At 47.8% G+C, this 23,480-nt stretch overlaps 1 protein-coding gene across 2 annotated transcripts; it reads left to right on the forward strand.

The window, feature by feature from the left end:
* Window positions 1-10,480: 10,480 nt before the first annotated feature.
* On the forward strand, window positions 10,481-20,928 carry TBXT (T-box transcription factor T). Of its 2 annotated transcripts, none has more exons than XM_017869536.1 (8): window positions 10,481-10,819; window positions 11,447-11,736; window positions 12,236-12,500; window positions 13,248-13,382; window positions 14,211-14,272; window positions 14,407-14,468; window positions 17,619-17,748; window positions 19,991-20,928. In XM_017869536.1, exons 2-8 carry the CDS (start codon window positions 11,531-11,533, stop codon window positions 20,262-20,264), a joined length of 1,134 nt encoding a protein of 377 aa, XP_017725025.1. In that variant the 5' UTR covers window positions 10,481-10,819; window positions 11,447-11,530; the 3' UTR covers window positions 20,265-20,928. The 2 variants fall into 2 exon arrangements, with proteins under 2 accessions (XP_017725025.1, XP_017725023.1); XM_017869534.1 differs by lacking the exon at window positions 10,481-10,819 and adding an exon at window positions 16,266-16,439 and having other exon boundaries at window positions 11,260-11,736.
* The last annotated feature ends 2,552 nt before the right edge of the window (window positions 20,929-23,480 follow it).

Here is a 23,480-nt window from a genome sequence, read left to right on the forward strand (position 1 = left end):
TGCATCAAAGTTCACTTCCCAGGAGTCTGTCACAGCCCCACTTTCAGTAACCACGTCCTCAGTCACAGTGCCATGCGCACTCCCTTCTAGCATGGGAAGAGAATGGTGAGGCCAGTTACTCATTAGCCTTATTTCTTAAACATACTCCTTTAAGAGCATATAAATGTGTTTTTAGTTTTCAAGTAACATGTCTAATATGTTACATGTATGACCATCAGTTGAGGGGGGACCCACATAATGATGCCATCACACAGTGTGGGAAGAGGTGCCATGGGAGGGATGGGGGAGGATGGACATTAGTTTTGGGTAAGGGAGACTGGATGAGTAGGCAGTAATAAGTAGTCAGTTAATTAAAGACTAATTTAATTTTATGACGGCCTCGACTTCCCTACACAATGTTGATCTCAGATAAAGACTTGGGTGGCAAGACCCCCTTGACTATCCAATTAGAATCAACAGATTGGGGTGAAAGTCATTTTGGTTAAGAAAGGGGGAACAAAGGATTTCTGAAAAGACAAGATGCCTCTAATAATTGTTAACTGTTAATAACTGGTAAATATCTATTAATTCAGACTACTGTTAATTTCAATCTAATCTCTAAATTTGAGTACTCTCCACCAAGAAAACGTGAGACTATTGTCCAAAAATGATGGTTTATTACAGTAATAAGGGTCATAGAGCATCTAACTCAGGTGAATTCAACTATAAATGTTTAGCCAAAACCAAAACAAAAATATATAAACTTTGTACGAAAATGCAAGTCATTAACTTCATCTAGTGCAATGTAAAAGCTAGAGGAAAGCTTGTCTGTGTTGGGTTTATTACAAAATGCTATGCACAAAAACATATTTTCTTTGTAAGCAAATAAAATTTTAATGATATTTGAGCCACAAACTTCAACTTTAAAACCTGCCCCTTTTAGATAAGGTTCTGTTCTCTTCTCAATAGATCCAGGGGAGGAAAGAGCAGGCCCCAAGTTTCCAGCTGGCCAGACAGGCTGTGAGTTACATTTCATTCCCTGGTAACATGGGAAGAAGAGAAGCAGCCAGCGCCTTTGTTTCCTCATTTCTAAGTGAGCCATCAGATCACCGCATGAGAAGGCTGTGAAGGTCCTTGATGACTGGGATAATTTTCTTAACGCACTTGGAACCCAGGCCCTTCCAGCTTTCCCTCCTCCTACTCTGCCTTCCTTGAGGATCTGAGTTACATCCCCCTGGTTTACCTCCAGTGCTATTATCTGGTGATGACCAGTCAAGGGTCTAGATTCCCACAGGAGGAAATTCTGGCTCCCAGGTTTATGATCCTTATTTCTTTTAATTTAATTTTTTAAATTACTTTTTATTTTTGAGTCTCACTCTGTTGCCCAGGCTGGAGTGCAGTGGTATGATCTCAGTTCACTGCAACCTCCACCTCCCGGGTTCAAGTGCTTCTCCTGCCTCAGCTTCCTGAGTAGCTGGGATTACAGGTGTGCACCACCACACCTGGCTAATTTTTGTATTGTTAGTAGAGACGGGGTTTCACCGTGTTGACCAGGCTAGTCTCGAACGCCTTACCTCGTGATTCACCTGCCTTGGCCTCCCAAAGTGCTAGGATCATAGGCATGAACCACCGTGCCCGGCGCTATGATTCTTGTTTCTAAAGAAGGCCAACGTGTGCTTTTTGGACAACCTTGAAAGCTCTGTAGGCTTACATTAGACCTGTGACTGGAAATGCAGGCGTGAGGCCTCTGCTGGTGAGCTCACCCAGTTCCATGACTCCATACCATCTGTGTCCTGCCAACTCCTGGATGTATCACCAGCTCGGACCTCAACCCTGAGCGCTAGGAGATCCCACGGCCTAATGGGCCCCTCCATGTGGGTGTGTCTCTCAACCTTCCACATTCAACCTGTCCAGCAAACCCTGTGGACTTTACCTTCGAAGTTTACCTAGGGTTCAATCCCTTCTCCCTGCCTACCTCGCTGGGCCAAGGAGATGATGTGTCTTACTCTAATCGCTGCAGTGGCTCAGTTAGGTTTCCTACCTCCGATCTTGTCCCTGTCGTTCTCAACACAGCAGCCAGAATAAATCCCCTCCTGCATCAAATCACATAAAAAATCGAACTGTAATCTTCAATATTACATATTCCTATAGACTGAATTGCAAGGGCACTTGGGAAAATTAAAAAATTAATGAGCTATGGGGACGGAGCTAGGAGTCGCTAAAAATTTAGTCGTGTATCCTTCCATTCCATTGGCAATGACTAAATGCCTACTGTGATACCTGGTAGATTACTGCTATCATAGGCATGAGTTTTTTAAAAAAGAAAAGGTTGCCACTTTTCCTCTTCCCCATCTGACCAAAAGACAAGAAAAGACTTAAGAAAGAAAATAGTGTAAGTAGAATATAATCCTTAAACAGTATTTTGAACTCCTAGAGAGATATACATACATTACTGTTTACAAAAGAACACAGAAAATTTGTCAAACCTATTTATAGTGAAAGAACAAATGAGGCCGGGTGTGGTGGCTCAAGCCTGTAATCCCAGCACTTTGGGAGGCCGAGACGGGCGGATCACGAGGTCAGGAGATCGAGACCATCCTGGCTAACACGGTGAAACCCCGTCTCTACTTAAAATACAAAAAACTAGCTGGGCGAGGTGGCGGGCGCCTGTAGTCCCAGCTACTCGGGAGGCTGAGGCAGGAGAATGGCGTGAACCTGGGAGGCGGAGCTTGCAGTGAGCTGAGATCTGGCCACTGGACTCCAGCCCGGGCAACAGAGCGAGACTCCATCTCAAAAAAAAAAAAAAAAAAAAAAAAAAAAAAAAAAAAAAAAAAAAAAAAAGAACAAATGGAGAGGAAAGCCAATCATCCCAGCACTTTGAGAGGCCAAGGCAGGAGGATCAATTGATCCCATGAGCTCAAGATGAGCCTGGGCAACATAGCAAGAGCCTGTCTCTACAAAAAATAAAAAATTAGCCAGATATAGTGGCATGCACCTGTGGTCCCAGCAACTTGAGAAGCTGAGTCAGGAGGTTTGCTTGAGCCCCGGAGGCTGAGGCTGCAGTGAGCTATCACTGGGCTACTGCACTCCAGCCTCAGCAACAAAGTGAGATGTAGTCTCAAAAAAAAAAAAAAAAAAAAAAAAAAAAAAAAAAAAAAAATTTCTAGATCGGAATGGTGGAAATAGCTGAGCACTCATCATTAAGTGCACGTGTTCTGTCTTTCTCAAGGAAGGTGTTCCCAGAAGCACACTTTGAAGGTAAAGAAGATACTAAAGACTTCCATCCTCTGCAGGTCTGTTAACTGAAGCACCTTCTTCTAAAAGACTCAAAAAATAAGTCTGTGGTCCTATGCCAGGCAGGCAGTGAACCAATGTATTTTAGAAGGACCTCTCCTCACTTCAGGATATAGCTGAAAACAATACCCAGAACTAAGTTTTTAAACTTCACAAACCTTTGTATGGAGCCAACACTCCCACCTTATAAATTGTGAAAGAAACTTGGGCTAAAGATACCGCATGATTTCCACATTTTAAGGCCACGGTTTACCTGATCTTTAGTCCTGTACTCTAGCCAACTAGCTAACTGTTTCACTATATGTATTTCCTGTTGTAATAATAAAATTCTCACATTTTTAGGTTTCAAGGTTTCAATTAGGTTTGGTCATCTTAACACAATTTTGCTTTCCCACAAACATGAGAAACACATGAAAATATGTGCTGTGCATTCAAACCTCTCCAGGCAGCACTGCACAAAGTTCCTGCGGCACCCCCCTGCTTTCCTTTCATTGCCTCTCATCGTAATCCCTCTAACACTCAAAAGAAGCACTGTAGTGATAACTGTGATACAGGGTTCTTTAAAGCCAACTCCTGAAGTCAACCATGTTTGAACGTTATACATGAGCTGACACTCATACAATCATACAAGGAGTTAATCCTTGTCTTCCTATTCTTGTTTTGGAATTATCATAGTTCATTAGCGTAATTTGGAATTCTAGTTACACACTAACTGTAACCTTGGGCAAACTTCTTCACCTCTCTGATGTACATTTCCTTTTATTATGACCTTTTTTTAAGGAGGGGGTTAACAGTACTGACTTCACAGGGTTCTTTGGAAACTCAGGATAATGTGTTTAGGCTTAAATGGTTTGGCATCTGTTTTTCTCTCTAGTGTCCACGTCTGTGGTTATAGTTCAGCATCTCAGCCTGGATTGGAAGTTATTTACATGGTGGGATTTTCTTCCCCCGGCTCCTATTATTGCCTTTCAGATTACTAAACTTTTTTTAGATTTCAAAAGTAAAGTCAACTAGTTTCCCCACCACCTCTCTTTTCCAAACACACACACTCGAGTGCAAGCACACACACACGTTCTCACGCTCGAGTGCAAGCACACTCACACCCACACACACTCACACTCGAGTGCAAGCACACTCGCACACACTCCCACTGGAGTGCAAGCACACCAGATTCCTTTCATATGTGGTTGTATGAATATGGTGGGTGAAAGAAAAAAACTTATTTCTACTTTTCACATACTTTGCTTCTACTTCTCACATAGTTAACCTAGTCTAATGGAAATAACCTGTGGTTAATAAGACAAATCAGAAATCGAAATGCCACTCAATTTTTTTTACTCTTTTCTCTGAGTCGCCTTATATATACAAGAGGGAATACTACCTCCCATCAATGTCTAAATGGTAGTGTATGCACAATTCCTCGCACACAATAGGCGCCAGTGAATGTCAGCTCCTTCTAGGGTTCTGGGGCTGGGACAGGTTGTCACCTTGGAGCTGTGAGTGTCCGACGTAGAATGTGCTAATTCTAATTTCCAAATGGGCTTTTCTCCTCCGAGGTGTCTTTTCAGCCGAAGTCCCTGTGGTGGGAACCACTGATTCTGAATCTGTTCTCACAGGTGTGCTAAGTCCTTCCCCTTTGTCCCATTTTTACTATCAGTCTGGTACTTGATCTGTAGGGAGGACAGCCCTTCACTCCCCGCCCCCATGGCAGCCTCAGCCCTAGCTTCCCTCCGGGCTTCTGTCTCTCACCATGGTCCTCCCATTACCTCCCGACTGCAGCCTCCTCCCCTCTCTCCCGCCACTGACAAGTCCTTCCGCAGATTTCAGCTCTGTTTTGACCTGTCTTCCATTTTTTCCACTAGCCTTCAACAGTCCTTTCAGAGTATTCTTATAATTCAGTCACTTTTTTTTTTTTTGGTTCATTGTCTTTGCCTACAGTATTGATGGGAATTTCTATAGGAACCCTCTAAAAGTGCTCCATTTCCAGAGTTATTGCAAGTCTCTTCTAGAGTTCTTCCTGCCGGTTCCGTTGAGGGTATTGCAATCCCATCCATTTCCGCCCCTGTTTGATCTCATCTCCTCCTAGTTTATGTTCCCTCACCACACACTCAGCACTTGGTCTCACCTAACAGTTCCTGCCAGGCTTCACCCCTCCTGCCGTGACGTCCCACTTGTTCTTATTAAATAGGCGATTGTGACTTTTGAGTCTCTACTGTCATTCAAATTAGACTGTCTTCTCTCAGTTTGTTGATCTCAAGTTTGCTCCAGATTCGTACACTTTATAAGCCTCGTAGGTTCTCCTTCCTCAGGTGCCCAGGGGCTCTGTGTGTCCTGTAGCTCCACTTGGCCTTCCTGAGTATCCCTTGTTCTTCAACAGTAAGAGCTACCTCCCTCCACTCTGGGGCCCAGCCCCACCCCTCTCCTCTCCCCAGCGGCCTCTGGGGAGCTCCTGCTGGTTTCTCCCACCCCTGCTTCCTCCGGCAAGTGTCAGGCCCTGGTGCAGAACTCAGAGACTGCCTGCCCTGCAGATCCCTTCAAAACTGTTCTCAGCATGTTCTGATTAGGGACATCATGTCAACCTTTCCTGCTAAATGGTGATTATGGAAGTTGGAGCTGGTCCAGCTGGAGTATGTGTGTGTGTACGTCTACCCACGTTTATTTCCAACATTCTTTTCTGCCAGATAATTTGTGAGGCACTTCATACTTTATTCAGGGCCAAAGTAGGATTTTTCGAAATTAGTTGTAGAGGAGGGAGAAAGAAAATTTCCAGTAGTATGACATACATAGGTATATAAATATGAATTAAACGATTGTATGGGGTCCCCTGTCATGATTACTGGAGTCATTTTCAGCCTGCAAGCATGTTCCTGCCCTCTCATCTTCAAGCTTCCCTTGGAATAGCTCACTCATAGTAATTCTTAAGGTCTCATTTAATACACAATTTTCACAGGAAACCCTTCCTTTACTCTCTCCAAAACACCTGACTATTTGAATCAATGAGCGGGTTACTAGAGAAAGACCCTTGGAGTTTCAGAGGCATCCTGCATTTTAGTAAATGTGAAGGATTGGTGTTTTGTTCTTGATGAAAGTGCTCAGTAGCATGTGTCCAGTGGATTTGAGTACAGTGCTACTGCTTCTTCTTAGATAGACTTGCTACCGCATTTCCATGTTGCCAACGCAGCCACTCAGTGAAGGCCTACTGAGTCCCTGTCATGAGTCAGGGGCTGGTTTCACTGTGAATAAGGCGGGCTCCACACCTCTTTCTTCCCAATGTGGCTGTGAAAGAGGCATCCATCCAGGGTGCCTGAGAGTGCAGCCCTGCAGGAGGCATGCTGGGCAGTCACCCCTATATAAGAGGAGGAGGAAGGAAGAGAAAAGACTGTGGAGACTCCCCGAAAGGGCTGAAAGGGAAGCGGGGAAAGCGATTATTCAGAAGACACAGAGGAAAAGCAGCTTGGGAAAAAATAAACCTTGAGTACCAGAAGACGCAGAGAATCACAGCCTCTAAGAAACAGAAACATTAAGAAGCAAAAAGACTGCTCTAGAAGACAAGGGAATAAGATGACAAGGGACGCCGAGGAAATAAGGATTATCGGAAAACTGAGGCTACAACAGAGAAATAAAATCTGCATTGGAGGCAGTAAAAACCAAAAGTGACATGGAGGCAAATTGACAGAGTGGTGTGGAAAAAACATTTCACAAGCCATTTAATATATGCAGAAAGATCTAAGAGCCGAAACAACACCGGGGGAGGAGGCGGGAGAATAGGCAAGGATCCTCAGATTCGGAAGTACAGATAACCCCTGAAGTGGAAACAGTACTCACCGTCACACCAATCAGAACTAAAGAGACTTGTTGAGTTGGAAAGGGCTTTCCCCGCATGCCAAGCAAAATCAGGAAAGGCAGATTCCCACTGAAACACATCACCAAGAAACTTATCCACAAGGGATTGAAAACATTAAGTATCCGGGCAGAAAAACTCAAGCTACCCTTCTCTATCGAGGAAGAGATCAAAAGCCAGCAGCCCACAGATGTCCCCTCTGGAACTTTGAATTCCAAAGAGATGGCGCTGAAGCACTAGAGTTTTAAGGAGAAATGTTTGGGATTGTCACATTCCCAAACATTCAACTGGGCAGGTTGGTTTGTTGTTAATGTGTGAACTCCTGTCACTAAAACAACCACACACTGTCATGTGTGACAAAGCCCACTGACTCCAAAAAAATAGCTTGGATGGGATCTGGTTCTGAGATGCAGCCTGAGGCTGACAGTCGTCCCTGCGTCCACTCAGCATGGCCACAGCCTCCCTGCAGATCAAGGAGCACCTTACCAAGCCTTCTCCCCAGAGCAGCAGGGAGGGGCTGGCTGTGCACAGGGTAGGATCCTTGTCCTGAGAGGAAGACTTTAAAAAAGCTAGTCTCTGTTCTTTCCCACAAAACTACAACCACCCCAAACAACCCAATGGGCTTTTAAAATTTTTCAGTGGTAAAGGTCTAAAGAATTATGTTACACACCTTTGAAAGCAATAACAAAAGCCATTGGGTTTCTTTTAATGGGAGAGACAAATAAACCAATTGGTGGCAGAATTATTGGCCATGAGACACGGCTGTTATCTCTAATGTAGAACTTGTGAATGTTTGCATTCAGTCCGCTTAGTCAGTGTGGGAGAAGGAGCTCATGAGAAGAACAAAATGAAAAAAAAGACGAGGAACGCACCCCAAAATATGAACATTGTTTAGTGCTTGAGGTTAGCATTTATATACACAGAGAGATATAAACATACAGCCAGCCCTCCATAGCTACAGGTTCCATATCCGTGGTTGATTGAATTGATAGAAAACATTCGAAACTCCCTCTCCCCAATAATAAAAGAAGAAAAATTACACAAAATAATTTTTAAAAACACAGTATGACTACTATTTGCATAGCGTTTACATTGTATTAGGTATTATAAATAATCCGGAAGTGATTTAAAGTTCATGGAGGAAGTCTACAGGTTATATGCAAATACCATGCCAAGGAGCTATGGCATCCCTGGATTCTGCCATCTTTGTAGGTCCTGGAACCAACCCCCCACAGATACTAAGGGTGACTGTTTTACATGTATATGAAGACAGATACATATATAATATTTCTACAAGGAGTGCATATATAATCAGGAAAGAAATTCATTTTTTTCTTGCAGAAAGAAAGGGACGAGAGTGTGGGGTAAGAGTCGCGTGAGGCTGTCCTCCACCCCTCCTTGAACCTGTTATAGCTTCACTGTTGGCTGCTCCTAAAGATAAATGGCTTTGCTTTTTCAGAAGGGATTGGGCCCAGGAAAACTGCCTCTCTGGGAGTCGAGTGAGGTGTGTGTGTGTTTTCTTATAAAAATGTTTCAAGCATGTTTTCGTTGGGACATGCTTGTACCCTGAGGCCCAGCCATAGCGCTTTGTCCTGTTTTTCTCTGAATGGCTGGGCTTCCCAAGGAGAGATAAACCCTGGGAGCGAAACAGCTGGCGGTGCCTCTGCCCTTCTTTCCTCCCAAGGAAGCGCATTGTTATTACCTGGGAATTCTTTATAGCCGGGCTGGAGGAAGTTTTTGGCTGTAAACTGTCATGCACTGCAGCCTTCGCTGAAAAGGCGGAGGGAGTGGGCCTGGTCCTGGGAACTGAGGAACAAAGATCAGAAAATCAGCCACAGAAAGGGGAGGAAAAAGAATCGTTAGAAAGCGAAGACAGGTGACACTACACAAGTGCTGGCCAAAGTCGGTGACTTCCAACCTCTACCTCCCCCGACTTGGGTGGTTCAATTCCTGGGTCGTACTCTTCAACGCTTCGGACATTCTCTGTGGAAAGTAGAAATTTTATTACGCATGTTAGAAACGGAATATTCTTTCCTGCTGAAGTTGTATTCTTATTTGGCCGTGCCCCTCCTGTTCGGAACAGTTTTAGAGGGATCTGTTAAATCCTCCAGTCTTCTTTGGCGCTTCCCGACTGTGGGAAAGCGGCCGCGACGCCGTCCGAGCGCAGGGAAGGATTCGGCCTTCGGGACTCCTTTGCCTTGAAGCCGCAGAAGAGGTTTCGCTCTCGTGCCTGAGGTTCCGAGACCCTCAATTGCCAGGGACCCACCCTCGTTCCTCCTTCACCTCCCCTCCACTTTTCCCTTTTATCCTACCCTTCCGAGGCCTTGGGCCCAAGCGATGACCTCTTAGACATTTTAATACCCGGAGTAAGGAGAGTGACACGCACCATGCTCTCCGCCAAAGCCCAGGGCCCGATGGGCCTATGAAGGCGTGTTAGGAGGGTCCGGCTTCAGGAGCAAATGAGGTCCTTTTGGTGCCTCTTTCCAGAAGGACCTTTCCCCCTTGGGTCAGCCCCCTGGGAATATCCCTGCATCCCAAACAACAAAAGACCCTGAGAAATGCGGACCGGGACAAGCCGCCCCGGCTTCCTGACTCATAGGTCTAAGTTGGAGAAGGGCTTGAAGGAGCCCTGTCCCTCCGGGGCGGCAGGCACCCTCTCCCGGGACTGGCTCCTGGGAACCCTCCGCACACCGCGAGGCAGGTTGATCCCTCGAGTCCCGGGCGGGGATCCCTCGGGCGGCTTCCCCAGCAATTCCCGACCCCGGAACAAGCCGGGCTGGGCGAGGGACAGGGGGCAGTGGGGACTTAGTGCGGGGGGCAGATACCATGTCCGCGGGAAAGCTCCCTTGCTGGGGCTCAAGACTCCTCTGAACCCGCTGCCCCACCCGATGCGCCGGCTTTCTCCAGAGGGGCTGGGGCTGAGGTGCCCGCCCAGGAGACAGGGAAACTGAGGCTGCTACCCCAGACCCTCGTCCAGCGAATGGCGAGGTGTGCAGAAGCGCAAAGCCAGGCCTTGGAAGCGGGAGCTTCTGCCTCCTTCCCCCTTCCTGGGCTCCCGTTTTAGGAGGAATGTTACTGTTTAAAGAGACCCCACTGAACTATTTCCTGCTCATTGTCACCTCTCCTTCGCTCTCCTCGCGTAAGTTCTCACCGAAAGGTAATAAAACAACCGCTGCTGACACCGCTTTGCGCTGGGCCGGGCGCGGAAAGCGAGTCCGGCTCGTCAGGGACCACCCCGCTAGCCCCGACCCTCTCCCACCTTCTGCGAAAGCAATGACACAGCAGAAACCACGCACACGCCTGGGCACACTCGACTCGGTGCGCGCGCAGACCTCGGCATCAAGTCCTATTTTTATAAGAGAGCGAGGAGGACACTTCCCAGAAGGGGTCGTTTTGCTTTTGCTTATTTCCATCCATTTCCATCTCTGCGCGCGGAGTTTCCTTTTCCAGATGGTGAGAGCCGCTGGGACACCCGACGCCGGGGCGGGCTGATCCACGATCCTGGGTGTTCGTGACGCTGCCTGGGGCTCCGTGAGCGAGGGACGTGTGGGGACAGGTGCACCGGAAACTGCCAGACTGTAGAGTTGAGGCATCGGAGGCGCGAGACCAGCACCACTGGGGCGAGACGAGCGCGGCGCATCCCAGAGCCCGGTCGAGTGCGCTAGTGCCTGGGAGGGGAGGGAGGCGCGCCTGGAGCGGGGACAGGTGAGGCTGCGCGGACGTCACAGGCTGGAGCGGCTGCGGGATCCGGGCGCGCTGGAAAAGCGAGCAGGATCCCGCGCGCGGGAATCGGGGAGCATCGCAGGCGGCCGGGCCGCCCCTCGCGGAAGTGTGGGCTGGGGCGGGCCGGGGCGTCCAGCTCACCTTCCTCCCGGGCTTGCCCCGCCGCTTTGATGGAGGTGCAAACATTTGGGGAAGGGCGGGGGTGTAGGGGCTGGGCCGGGGCTCAGAGAGCTGGGGCCCAGGATTTACATGAAACAGGCGTGCTGGAGCCCATTGTTGGCCCCCGGCCTCCCAGACCCGCCCGGCCGGGTCTGATATGGCCGCTCTCGGCCAATGGGCTGCTGCCCGGCACTTCAAAGCGTGCGCTGCCCAATCCGCCGAGCTCCCCATCGCTGCCGCCGCGGCTCTATTTATGGGGAGGGCACTGAATTTCGGTCCCCAGAGACCTACTCTAGTGGAGCCTTGGGGAGTTCAAGTGGAATAACCTCTCCCCACCCCTCTGCCCCTGTCCCCTCCCCCCACGTCTTGGTCCGCGCCCTCCTCCCGGGTCTGTACTGGGACCCGGGAGCCGTCACAGGTCTCCGCCCGAGGGGCCCCTTTTCTCGGAAGGGCGGCGGCCAAGAAGGGGGAAGGTGGCTCTCAGGTAGAGAGTCTGGGCTTCGGGGACGGCGGGGAGGGGAGCCGGACAGGAGGATGAGCTCCCCCGGCACCGAGAGCGCGGGAAAGAGCCTGCAGTACCGAGTGGACCACCTGCTGAGCGCCGTGGAGAGCGAGCTGCAGGCGGGCAGCGAGAAGGGCGACCCCACGGAGCGCGAACTGCGCGTGGGCCTGGAGGAGAGCGAGCTGTGGCTGCGCTTCAAGGAGCTCACCAACGAGATGATCGTGACCAAGAATGGCAGGTGGGTGTGCGTCCGGAGCCCGCGTGCACCGCGCTCTTCAGCGCCTGGGCAGCCTGGGGGGCCTGGCAAGTTCCTGGAGGTGGAACTCTTTTTCTCCTGGAGGAGGACTTTGTGTTTGCTCCCGCTCTGGTTAACTCCCTGGAGTGCATTTCTGCAAGCCCCTCTTTTGAGGTTTTCTCCGCGGAAGCTTGGGGAGGAGGAACGCGCACCCCAGGGTCTCGACCTCAAAGGCATCCGCCTGTCCCCTTGGGTTGTGGTCTCCAGCATTGAAACCCTTCGCCAGGTCCTCTCCGCCCTTGCCTCCCGAGGCCGTGGAGATGGTGGGGAGGCCACCCGGACCTGGTAGGACTCGGGGAAGGGGGAGCTGGGAGTCACCCTTGGACGTTCCCCAGGGGGCTCCTCCGAGCCCCAAAATAACAGAGGCCTCTGTGCCCAGTTTCGGCCTCTGGCCTACCCGGTCAGTGTCGGGGTCCTCCTGCGCCCGCCCCGTGTTTTCCAGGCGGATGTTCCCAGTGCTGAAGGTGAACGTGTCTGGCCTGGACCCCAACGCCATGTACTCCTTCCTGCTGGACTTCGTGGCGGCGGACAACCACCGCTGGAAGTACGTGAACGGGGAGTGGGTGCCCGGGGGCAAGCCGGAGCCGCAGGCGCCCAGCTGCGTCTACATCCACCCCGACTCGCCCAACTTCGGGGCCCACTGGATGAAGGCTCCCGTCTCCTTCAGCAAAGTCAAGCTCACCAACAAACTCAACGGAGGGGGCCAGGTAGGCGTGCGGAGCCCGCCAGGTCTGGGACGAACGAGGGGGGTCCGCGTTGCGCTTCTTCTCGGGAGTTGCGGGAAGGGACGCTGCTTGAACGGGAGGTGACGTCTGCCCTGGAGAAAGTGCCACAGCCTTCTCTAATAAGGCCTTTAGTGCTGTTTATGCTAAGCTGTTAACATCCACGCCTGGCGAATGGGGAGCGGGAGCACTCCCCTTTGAAGGTCTGGAGCTTTGGGGGAACTTCTGTGTCTAGTCCTAAACTCTCCTAGGGGTGGAAAAGATACCAGCCTTGATGGCAAAGTCGCATTTAAATTTAAACATGCGCCACAGTACTTACTGCGTGGAGTCTGAACAAACTTGTAAAGTCGTGCTTTTCTAAAGGACATTCTTCAGTCGGGATTGTTCCTGGAAGACCCCAGGTTAGGCAAGTTGCAAACAAGCCCAGGCTTTTAAAAATGTCTATAGCCTTCCTGGAAGCCTTAGTACTTTATTCCACCAGGTGAAAGGATTTTGTGATGAGTATTCATTACTTTTAATGGTGTGTAGCATCTCACATCCCGTTTCCAAACAAGCTGTGGGAATAGCACATATACACCTCGGAGAAGCCTCCCCTGGTAGAACCCCACTTCCCTCAATAGTAGAGACACTTTCCTGGGATCCAGAGGACTTTCTGCATCCTGGAGAAATGGATGTTTTGCCGTTTTAACGCAGGACTTTCAGTGCCACCAATCCTGTATCTGTCTCCCTCAGATCATGCTGAACTCCTTGCATAAGTATGAGCCTCGAATTCACATAGTGAGAGTCGGGGGTCCACAGCGCATGATCACCAGCCATTGCTTCCCTGAGACCCAGTTCATAGCGGTGACTGCTTATCAGAACGAGGAGGTGAGAAGGACAGAGGGGGATTGCTTTTCCGGTGTGCTACTCCGTGGAGATTCTGGGGGAGTGGGGAGAGAGGCGCTAACCTCACCGCGAGCTCCGAAGGCTTCCTGCCCCTTCAAATAATTTTCCATAACTTGAAATGGAAGCACAGGGGACAACTGTTTAAAATAAGTCCCCATTCAAAATTTTCCCCTTGAATTCTCCATGAAAGTGTTTAAAACTAGAAACATCTCAATGCTCAAAATCAAAAGATCCATAAAGTATTCAGGTTAAACGGCGTGAGAATTTCTTGAGAACAAGATTTGAGTGAGAGAGGGACATGTCCTTCCTTGGAAATCTTCCCCAAAGGGTTGGGGTGGGGGCAGCCCCTCAAATCTCTGCAGTGTGAAGACTCAACTAGATACAAGCTACTGCATAGGTGCCTGTAAATCTACGCCTAAGCCCAACCCCAAAGTACTGCAAATTGGGGATTAGTTGGATACCTTGTTGGTGTTGACCGAAAACTAGAACTTCCAGGTCACTATTTCCTGAGTGGCCCCAGCTTGTGTTTTCAGCCATTTCTGATTTATACACATGGAACATTGTTAGTAGTAGGTTAAATTTATTATGAATCCCACTCAGAACATTGACATTGAAAATTTTTCATAAACGTGCTACTCTTTACAATTACCCAGCTATTTTCAGTTCCAAATAGAAAACTGTATGTGGAAAGAAGTCAGATTATATTTGAGTATTGAAAAGTGGTACTGGCGTTTCTCAATTTCTTGGTGCCAAATTAAATTCCCTGACTGATAGGGAATATATTAGTAAATGCAATTTCTTGTTTTTCAGATCACAGCTCTTAAAATTAAGTACAATCCATTTGCAAAAGCTTTCCTTGATGCAAAGGAAAGGTGAGAGAATTCTAACTATAAATACCCTTGGGCAAAGAAGTATGCAGAAAGATGATGTTGCTGCACACCCTCTCTTCTGAATTTCCTTCTTTTTGACAATTCGATATACTTTTTCTGTTTGTTTGTTTCGATAGAAGCGATCACAAAGAGATGATGGAGGAAACCGGAGATAGCCAGCAACCTGGGTACTCCCAATGTACGGTTTGTTGCACTCTGTCATGGCATTCTGTGTCATCCAGACTAGACTTGCTGAGAGCTGGGAAGTGGAGATGGAGAAGACAAGGGGGTTTCTGGGTGCGCCTGAAATGTGAGATTGCCTTTCTGTCATTCAAGGCTCTTTGCCCTGTGATGTTGAAGCTGTGTTGCCCATCTAACCTCTGCTCTAATTGGAGCTGTGGATATTCTCCTTAGTGCTTTTGTTTTGCCCTGAGGCAGCTGCCACCATGCCTGGGGTGGATGACTGAGACCTAGCTGGGTGTTTACACTCTCCAGTATTGGGCAACAGGAGAATCTAGCTCATTACATCCTCTTTGAGGCTTTCATTAATGGTTGAAGGGCCATCTTTCCAGTGACGCTTAGGAACAAAATTTTTCCTTAGCCCCTTGGTTCTACGAATGACTCACCAGCTCCTGCTGGTTTTGGTGGAAACAGTGGCTCTGAGGATGAGAGAGTTGGATTTAAGTCTAGCTACCTCTAGGAGTTCCAGGAGTTGGATAGAAGATTATATAGCAGCATCTGTTGGGAGAAACGCTCTGTCTCACCCTAGGCGGTTCTCTCCACCCTGGGAAGGGGCTTGGAGATGTTAAATAATGAATGCGGTAGCACTGGCTAGTCAAGAGGCTGGATGAATCAACATGGCACACTCCTCCTTACACAGGTGTTTTCTATTCTGAATATATTTTTCATCATTTCTTAGACTGTTTGAACAACCAGAAGGGCACTCACTTGAGCAGAGTGAGCCACTGCTCTGGCCAGGGCCGGCTGGGCAGCGAGGGCACGTCTGCACCCTTCCTTTCAGTGCTGCCTGGAGAATTGTTAGTAGTTTGGAAATTGAAGCCAGAGTAGTTGTCCCCTAGGGGTTGCTTTTTCTCATTCAAAACAACAAAGCTTAAAGAGTATAGAAGAGGCTGGGCAAGGTGGCTCACGCCTGTAATCCCAGCACTTTGGGAGGCCGAGTTGGATGGATCATTTGAGGTCTGGGAGTTTGAGACCAGCCTGGCCAATATGGTGAAACCTCATCTCTACTAAAAATACAAAAATTGCCAGGTGTAGTGTTGGGCGCCTATAATCCCAGCTACTTGGAAGGCTGAGGCACGAGGATCCCTTGAACCCGAGAGGCAGCCATTGCAATGAGCCAAGATCACACCACTGCACTCCAGCCTGGGTGACAGAACAAAACTCCCAGTCTCAGAGGAGAAAAGATGAGTGGAGAAGAAATTGTAGTTTTAGAGGAAGGAAGGGGAGTCTTGCAAGCACTTTCTGATTCTCCTGGGGCGAGGCTAAACCAGGAGAGGGAGCAGTAAAGGGGTCTATCCCCAGCTAGGAAGGCAGCTCCCCAGTCTCTGTGGGTGGCAGGAGGAGAAGGGGAGGGCACCCTTGTCTAAGCACCCCTCAACTCTCTCAGCATCTCTCACCTGCTCTCTGCCTGTGGTTACATTGTATTCATGCTCAGGGGAGGAAAGCTGACCTGCCTTGGGGAATAGTAAATCTCAAAGCAATCCAGAGGATTCTCAGGAGGAAACAACTTAGGTTGCCTGAGGCCAGGCTCCCGGGTTTACTCAGGTAGGATTGGAAGCCTTGGGTAACCTGTGGTAGTGAGTGTCAGAGGTCTTCAGGCGCACTGTGTCTTAAGTATGAGACACTCAGGGTGCCTCCTCCCTCAGGGGTCCCTGAGGGGAAGGTGGGAAGTCCCTGGCCTGGGCTCTGCTCTCTGGACTGGTGGAGGGAGCACTAATGCTGGTTCCTCAGCTCTCTCTCTCTTTTCTCACAGTAGGGGGCTGGCTTCTTCCTGGAACCGGCACCCTGTGTCCACCTACAAATCCTCATCCTCAGTTTGGAGGTGCCCTCTCCCTCCCCTCCACGCACGGCTGTGACAGGTACCCAGCCCTGAGGAGCCACCGGTCCTCGCCCTACCCCAGCCCCTATGCTCATCGGAACAATTCTCCAAGTGAGTCCTAAGCTTCATTCTGCCAGGGGTTGGTGGGTGGCCGCAAGACCACTTTGGGAAGGGCATTCTGCAGGGGTCTAGAATCTAAAAAAAAGGGACGGTTTCCTGGAACCCACATCCAAGCCCAGTTTTTTAGTAGCTCAAGAGATGACCTTCAATTTCTGTCTATGCCACTGCCACCGCTGGCAGAACAGCCACAGAGACCCAAATCAGAGGCTTGCATCCTTACATGGGCCTTAGAGTTGGTGCTCCAGGTTTTGAAAATGACAGATTCCTGGGCCTCCCCACAGAACCATGGTTGATCCTTATAGGAGGAGAGCCCAGGTTCGAGTCTTTTATGAACCTCTCTAAAGTGACAATGATGAGCAGCTAGGCTCAAGAATTCCTGACTAGACGAGCGATTCCCTAAATATGGTGCCCAGGGCAGAGCCTCAGCACCACCCACAAGTGGGCACAGTCTCAGGCCTCACCCCAGACTGACAGGCAGCAGCTCTTAGTGGAACCCACGATGTGTGCTTTCAAAAGCCCTCCAGGCCATTCTGATGCGTGCTCCAATATTAGGAACACCGGGATAGACCATAAAGATCCCCTGGCCTAATTCTCTCTATAACACTGTATATGTCTAGACTTAATTTTGTCTGACTCCAAAAGAAGGAAAATAACTAAAGAACACCATAAAACAATTAAGCAATTAAAGCTGATTTGAAATGAAAGGACCTTATTGGGTTAGGAAGTCATTGGGACTTGTTCAACCAGAGGCTAGACTCCAAGGCAGGAAGGTCTTATTTCTAATTTTGCCTGGAGTAATGGTTTCTATCGCCCATTCTTATGAAGTAATCACTGGAAAAAAGGCAGGGTAAATACATATTTATTTTTAAATATAAGTAATTCCAAGTCGAGTGATTGTAAGATTCAATGTCTGCAGGGCATCTACTGATATAATGATAAGGGAAAAAGCTTGGGTTACCAGGGTATGCTTTCAAATACATACATTTGGCAATAAATCTTAGCCCCTGATAACCACATAAGTAGACTAATGGATTGTTTTCTATAGTTAATGTCCTATGTGCATTTTGTTTTCAGTGTTAGGTAGCTTCAGTTATTGGTGATATTTCACTGTACTTTCTTGTTCTTGGAAGACACCATCTATAATTGCACTTTCTTACCTTCCCCCCTTAGCCTATTCTGACAACTCACCTGCATGTTTATCTGTGCTGCAATCCCATGACAATTGGTCCAGCCTCGGAATGCCTGCCCATCCCAGCATGCTCCCCGTGAGCCACAATGCCAGCCCACCTACCAGCTCCAGGTAATGTATGTTCAGGACATGGTGCAAAGCATCCTGGGAGCTCTGCCTGTGACCTCACGCTGTTCCCATTCCTATGGGCTCTTAGTCCTTATTCTCCTTGGCCCTGTGGGTGGTTGGGTCTTTATTTAGAATTCTATATTAGCCAGCTATGCCCAGGGATCGCAGGTGACATGACTGCGGAGCTCCTGTTTGCAGTCTGTTCACTGGAAGGATTGGGCTCCTTTACAACAGAGTTGTGGAATGGGAGCTGTGCTATCCCATCCCTGAATGAAACCACGGTCCCCATCCTGGTTCTGCCACTTACTGGTTCATGTGATGGACAAGTCTCTTAGGCTCTCTGAGCCTCAGTTTCCTCACATATAAAAGGAAGGTGGTAAAAAAAATAACCCAGCCTCGGCCTGTCTCCTACAGGGCTTCTGGGATCAGTAGGCAGAGCTTAAGGAGATATTTTCAGAACCTTTTCCAACAAGAGCTATTAAATTAAGGAAATAAATGTGTTGGCTTTTCTAGGATCAAAGTATTTAATGTATGTGCTGGGTAACTGGTAAAGAATGATGACTCTTTTGTTACCAACTTGCAAATTATGCAGAGGGAGAATGGCTTAAAAATCAAGCAGGCTGGTAAATGTCTTACATTTCTTCATAGGATGAATATAAAAACCTAAAATCCCAAAGCTAGAAGTCAACCCTCATTTTCCAGGGAGGAAGGAGGGTCAAAGATACTAAATGACTGGACCAGCTCACAGCAGAGCGAGCCTGGACTTAAGTGATCTTGACCTCAAAGGCAATGTACTTCATTTTCTAGAATACCAAAATATGCCTGAGATCTTAATTCTTGTCTAGAAAACAATTCCTTCATAATAAGAATTCCATTGCCTGTGATTAGAAACAGAGCAACAATGCATAAACAAGAGAAGCTTTCAGGGGCTCCAAGAGCATTGCCCCAAAGCCTGCACCCGATCAGATGACCGGCACACTGCAAGCTGCTGACAGCGGTCCCACCCAAGGGTTTCAGTGTGGCTCTAATTGGGCATCTTAGAATATGAAGCTTTCATCCGTAAAATGGCATAATAACCTGCCTCGATTAACTCAGACTTGTTTAACAGTGTGGTGATACAACATAAGGTCTCATTATTCACTTACAGAAAGACAAGATTATTTCCCAAAATAAAATCTTACCGTAACTGAATACTATCCACTTCCATGTGCTTAGACTGGAGAATTCAGTAGTCATTTCCACCTTCCTCATTTTACGCGTTGAGAAACGCAGCCTTATAAGTAGTCTCGGGCGAAGTGTAATGTGACAAAACTAGGTAAAGGAGGAACTGGGGATGGCTTCCTAGTCTGACTGCCAGGTGCTTTTCTTGCTGCCAGGCACCATGCTAGCACACCTATGTACTGAACAGGACGAAGTGCAGGGAACTGTGTCTGTACTGGAGTTACTCTAAGGAGTGTCTGCTGCTTAGTGTTTTAGGAGAGGCTGGTCTTCATTGTGAGAATGACTGCAGTGTTGGGGGTGGGGTGTGCTAGATAAAAACATGTACTTAAGCCCATCCTCAGTAACTTTTGATTGAGAATATCCGAAAAGTTTTATTCTGAATGAGAGTGCAAAACTGCTGGTCTGAGTCTTTCTTTTCTGTTTTGTTTGTTTGTTTGTTTGTTTGACGGAGTTTCGCTCTTGTTACCCAGACTGGAGTGCAATGGTAAAATCCCGGTTCACTGCAACGTCTGCCTCCTGGCTTCAAGCGATTCTCCTGCCTCAGCTTCCCAAGTAGCTGGGATTACAGACATGCACCGCCATGCCCAGCTAATTTTTTGTATTTAGTAGAGATGGGGTCTCACTATGTTGGTAAGGCTGGTCTTGAACTCCGGACCTCAGGTGATCCACCCACCTTGGCCTCCCAAAGTACTGGGATTACAGGCATCACCCACTGTGGCTGGCCTGGTCTGAGTCTTTCGTAGGGAAACTTAACAGCGCTCTTCCATGAGCTCTGAATATGTAAATAATCTTTTCAGTCGTCTTCCTGATGATTTTGTTTCTTATTAGTAGACACGACAGTAACTTCTATACATCATAGGATGTGCTTGTGAATCCTGTAATAATCTGGAGAAAATGATGGGTTTGAAAGAAAAAACGTCCTATCACACAGTCACTCCAAATGGGATTTCTGGTGTGATTTTCCGTCCTTAGCTGGCCTGCAGCCCCTGCCCAGGTCCTGCTCACTGGTGTCTTTCTGTTGCAGTCAGTACCCCAGCCTGTGGTCTGTGAGCAACGGTGCCGTCACCCCAGGCTCCCAGGCAGCAGCCATGTCCAATGGGCTGGGGGCCCAGTTCTTCCGGGGCTCCCCCGCGCACTACGCACCCCTCACCCATCCGGTCTCGGCGCCCTCTTCCTCGGGATCCCCACTGTACGAAGGGGCGGCCGCGGCCACAGACATCGTGGACAGCCAGTACGACGCTGCAGCCCAAGGCCGCCTCATAGCCTCATGGACACCTGTGTCACCACCTTCCATGTGAAGCAGCAAGGCCCAGGTCCCCAAAGATGCAGTGACTTTTTGTCGTGGCAGCCAGTGGTGACTGGATTGACCTACTAGGTACCCAGTGGCAGTCTCATGGGTTAAGGAAGGAAATGCAGCCTCAGTAACTTCCTTTTCAAAGCAGAGGAGAAGCACAGGCCGCGCTGTTCCCCAGAGCCCCAGCACCCCTTGCTCACACCTGCAGTAGCGGTGCTGTCCCAAGTGGCTTACAGATGAATCCACCTATGGAGATGCTGCAGTCGGCCCAACCTGATTCACAGTGAAAAGATGTTTGCCAGGGTCCAGAAACTTTTTCTGGTTTATTTCTCGTACGGTGTATTGGCAACTTTGGCACACCAGAATTTGTAAACTCCACCTGTCCTAATTTAGTGAGATAAAAAGCACACTCTTAATCTTCTTCTTTGTCGCTTTCAAGTAGTTAGAGTTGAGCTGTCAAGGACAGAATAAAATCATAGTTAAAGACAGCAGGTTTTAGTTGAATTGAAAATGTGACTGCTCTGCCCGCTAGAATGTGTGTATTTGGAGCACCTGTAGCTAATCTCTTGTGTTGTTAAACTGTAACTGTTTCATACTTTTCTTTTGACAAAGTAGACAAAGACAATCAGCAGAAAGCATTTTCTGCAAAATAAATGCAATATGCAAAATGTGATTGGTCCAGTTATTAGTCAAGCCTCTCCTTTTGTGAGTATTTACTGTTTATTGTAGCTGGTGGTAAAGACCTTATCCCCAAAATGCATTTTAATCTATTACAGACTTTAATATTGTATCTAATTTGTTGCAAAACTGGAAGTGAAATTTGCATAGACAGTGCTAATTGCCACAGCAATTTAAAATATGTCAAATAATTTTTAAGAGATTTACTCAACATCGAATCATGGATGACGTGGATAAAGACAGAACCTAGAACATACTGATGTCTTCAAGATGAATATGGGATGTCCACCCTATTCAAGCTAAAGTACTGTACATAAAATAAACAGATAAAAAATATCATTTGTCAATGCAAAGTGTAGTTACCATAATACTTGGAACAAAATGACATTTGTAAATATCTTTCCCGCTGCTTTTTCTCAAAAGCAAAACAGAACTGCAATGGAGCTAGACTGGGACAATTTCTCCATCTAGTGGCAGAATCCTTAATGTTGACCCTACTTCCAGCTTAGTATTCCAAATCTTGTATTCCTTAGTATTCCAAGTTACAGGTGGCCAGTATGTTAGAGTTGGGTCCCCAATGCAGGAGTGTCAAAGCGGCATTATGAATATACTAGCAACATGGACATTAACGGTGAAGTTAAAAGGCTCAGGGGTTTGAAAGTGCCCACAGGCATAGCAAAAGTTGTTTTTTCCAAGTCAGCATTGCTAACTTTACCGCTTGTCCAACTCTGACTTCTTTAAACTTCACTTAACAGTTCTAGGACAAAGTGGTGTTTTGTTTGTTTGTTTTTGCCTTATTGAGTATAAACCCAGAACTGAATTATAAATAGCTAGCTTTTTAGCATCATTTGTGCCTGCTTTCCAAGCAGGATGTGCTTATTGTAAGTTATCATTTAAAAGTTTTTCTTGGTTTTACTACTACTCATTTGGCAATACCTTCAAATCAGGAGATTGATGTATTTTGGGAGAATATATTGAGTAAACCCACTCTCCAGGTAGCGTTAGGAAGTAGAACTAGTTCCAGTCATCTGGACTGTGGCTTCTAATTGCATAGGTGCTGGTTCTGCTGGAAGAGGGCTGGGGGACATTTGAGAAGGGGTTAAGGGCAGGCAGTGCCACCCTGTGATCCCAGTGTCCAGTGATCCCTCTGCACAGTCCACCACCTCACTGAACACTTGTCCATCTCCACGACTCTGACTGCCTGGGTTTTGTATTTTCAGGGTCTGTTCCAGTGCTGGCCCCTTTGTGGATGTCAGTGATGCTAGTGTGGGAATAAGAGGAAAACGTTGTTGACTGAGCTTGGGCAGCTGAAGCGCACAACTAGGGAACATGGCCTCACCATGGAGGCTGTGGGGAGACTGAGTCACATGCCCCTTCCCTGGGACCTTAAGCTCTGAGGTTGGGGGGAAGACCATTTTCACACATGGAAGATAGATGACGACTTGAGAGTTTGAGTTTCTAAAGGTGCCCCAGAGTTCAAATTCTAGGAATTAACATTTTAATAATTCAAAAAGGATCTTTCTGGTTATGCAGTGTGGGCAGTGGCAGCTGTATACTGGAAAGAGCCTGAAATTTGGTGTCAAAGGCCTGGATTTCGGTGTTCATTTGGCTTACTTGCTGTGAGACCCTAGGAAAGTTATCTACTCCAAAACTTCAATCTTCGGAACTGTAAAAACGGGGAAGAAAATGCTTAACCATCAGGGTGGTTATAAGTAACAAAAGAAATAATCGTCGGGAGCGGTGGCTCACACCTGTAATCCTAGCACTTTGGGAGGCCCAGGCAGGCGTATCACCTGAGGTCGGGAGTTCGAGACCAGCCTGAACAACATGGAGAAACCTGTCTGTACTAAAAATACAAAGTTAGCCAGGTGTGGTGGTGCATGCCTGTAATCCCAGCTACTCGGGAGGCTGAGGCAGGAGAATCACTTCAACCTGGGAGGTGGAGGTTGTGGTGAGCTGAGAACAATTGCACTCCAGCCTGGGCAACAAGAGCAAAAACTCTGTGTCAACAAAACAAACAAACAAACAAACAAACAAACAAAATATAATCTCAGAGAGTTTGACATCGCAGTTAAGATTCTGAGCCCATAAAGCTCATTGTAAGCCCAGCTCTGTTTATGAAGCCCTTATAATAAGATGCTTCTGCACATGAGAAACTCATGTGAAGCTCTCAGGCTCCCTGCCCCAGTTTGGAATGCACATCCCTCATGCCTGCTGGGAAATGCCTATGAATTAGCCTGACATTCAGGTGAGTGCTGAATGACCCATGACCAAAGAATATTTAGTTCACTTTTTAACACGGAATTATACAATCTGAGCACCACATCTTTGTGGTTTCAGTGGAACTGACCAATATGTAAGGTGGGAGTGATCTTTAAACCTGCAACTGTTTTAGTATCTGTGACCTGATCCGGTTTTTTATTTTTTTATTGTCTTTGTGACTGGTCGGTCTGTTCCCCAGGCTGGAGTACAGTGGCCTGATCATAGCTCACTGCATCCTAGAGCTCCTGGGTTCAAGCGATCCTCCCACCTCAGCTTTCCA

Source organism: Rhinopithecus bieti, unplaced genomic scaffold (assembly GCF_001698545.2).
Source record: "Rhinopithecus bieti isolate Rb0 unplaced genomic scaffold, ASM169854v2 scaffold_3948, whole genome shotgun sequence".
Classification (NCBI taxonomy): Eukaryota; Metazoa; Chordata; class Mammalia; order Primates; family Cercopithecidae; genus Rhinopithecus; species Rhinopithecus bieti.

Coding starts and splice junctions, on each gene's coding strand:
- TBXT (XM_017869534.1), top strand. CDS start 11,531: ATGAGCTCCCCCGGCACCGAGAGCGCGGGAAAGAGCCTGCAGTACCGA. Junction 12,501..13,247: donor AACTCAACGGAGGGGGCCAG/GTAGGCGTGCGG, acceptor TGTCTCCCTCAG/ATCATGCTGAACTCCTTGCA. Junction 16,440..17,618: donor TCATCGGAACAATTCTCCAA/GTGAGTCCTAAG, acceptor TTCCCCCCTTAG/CCTATTCTGACAACTCACCT.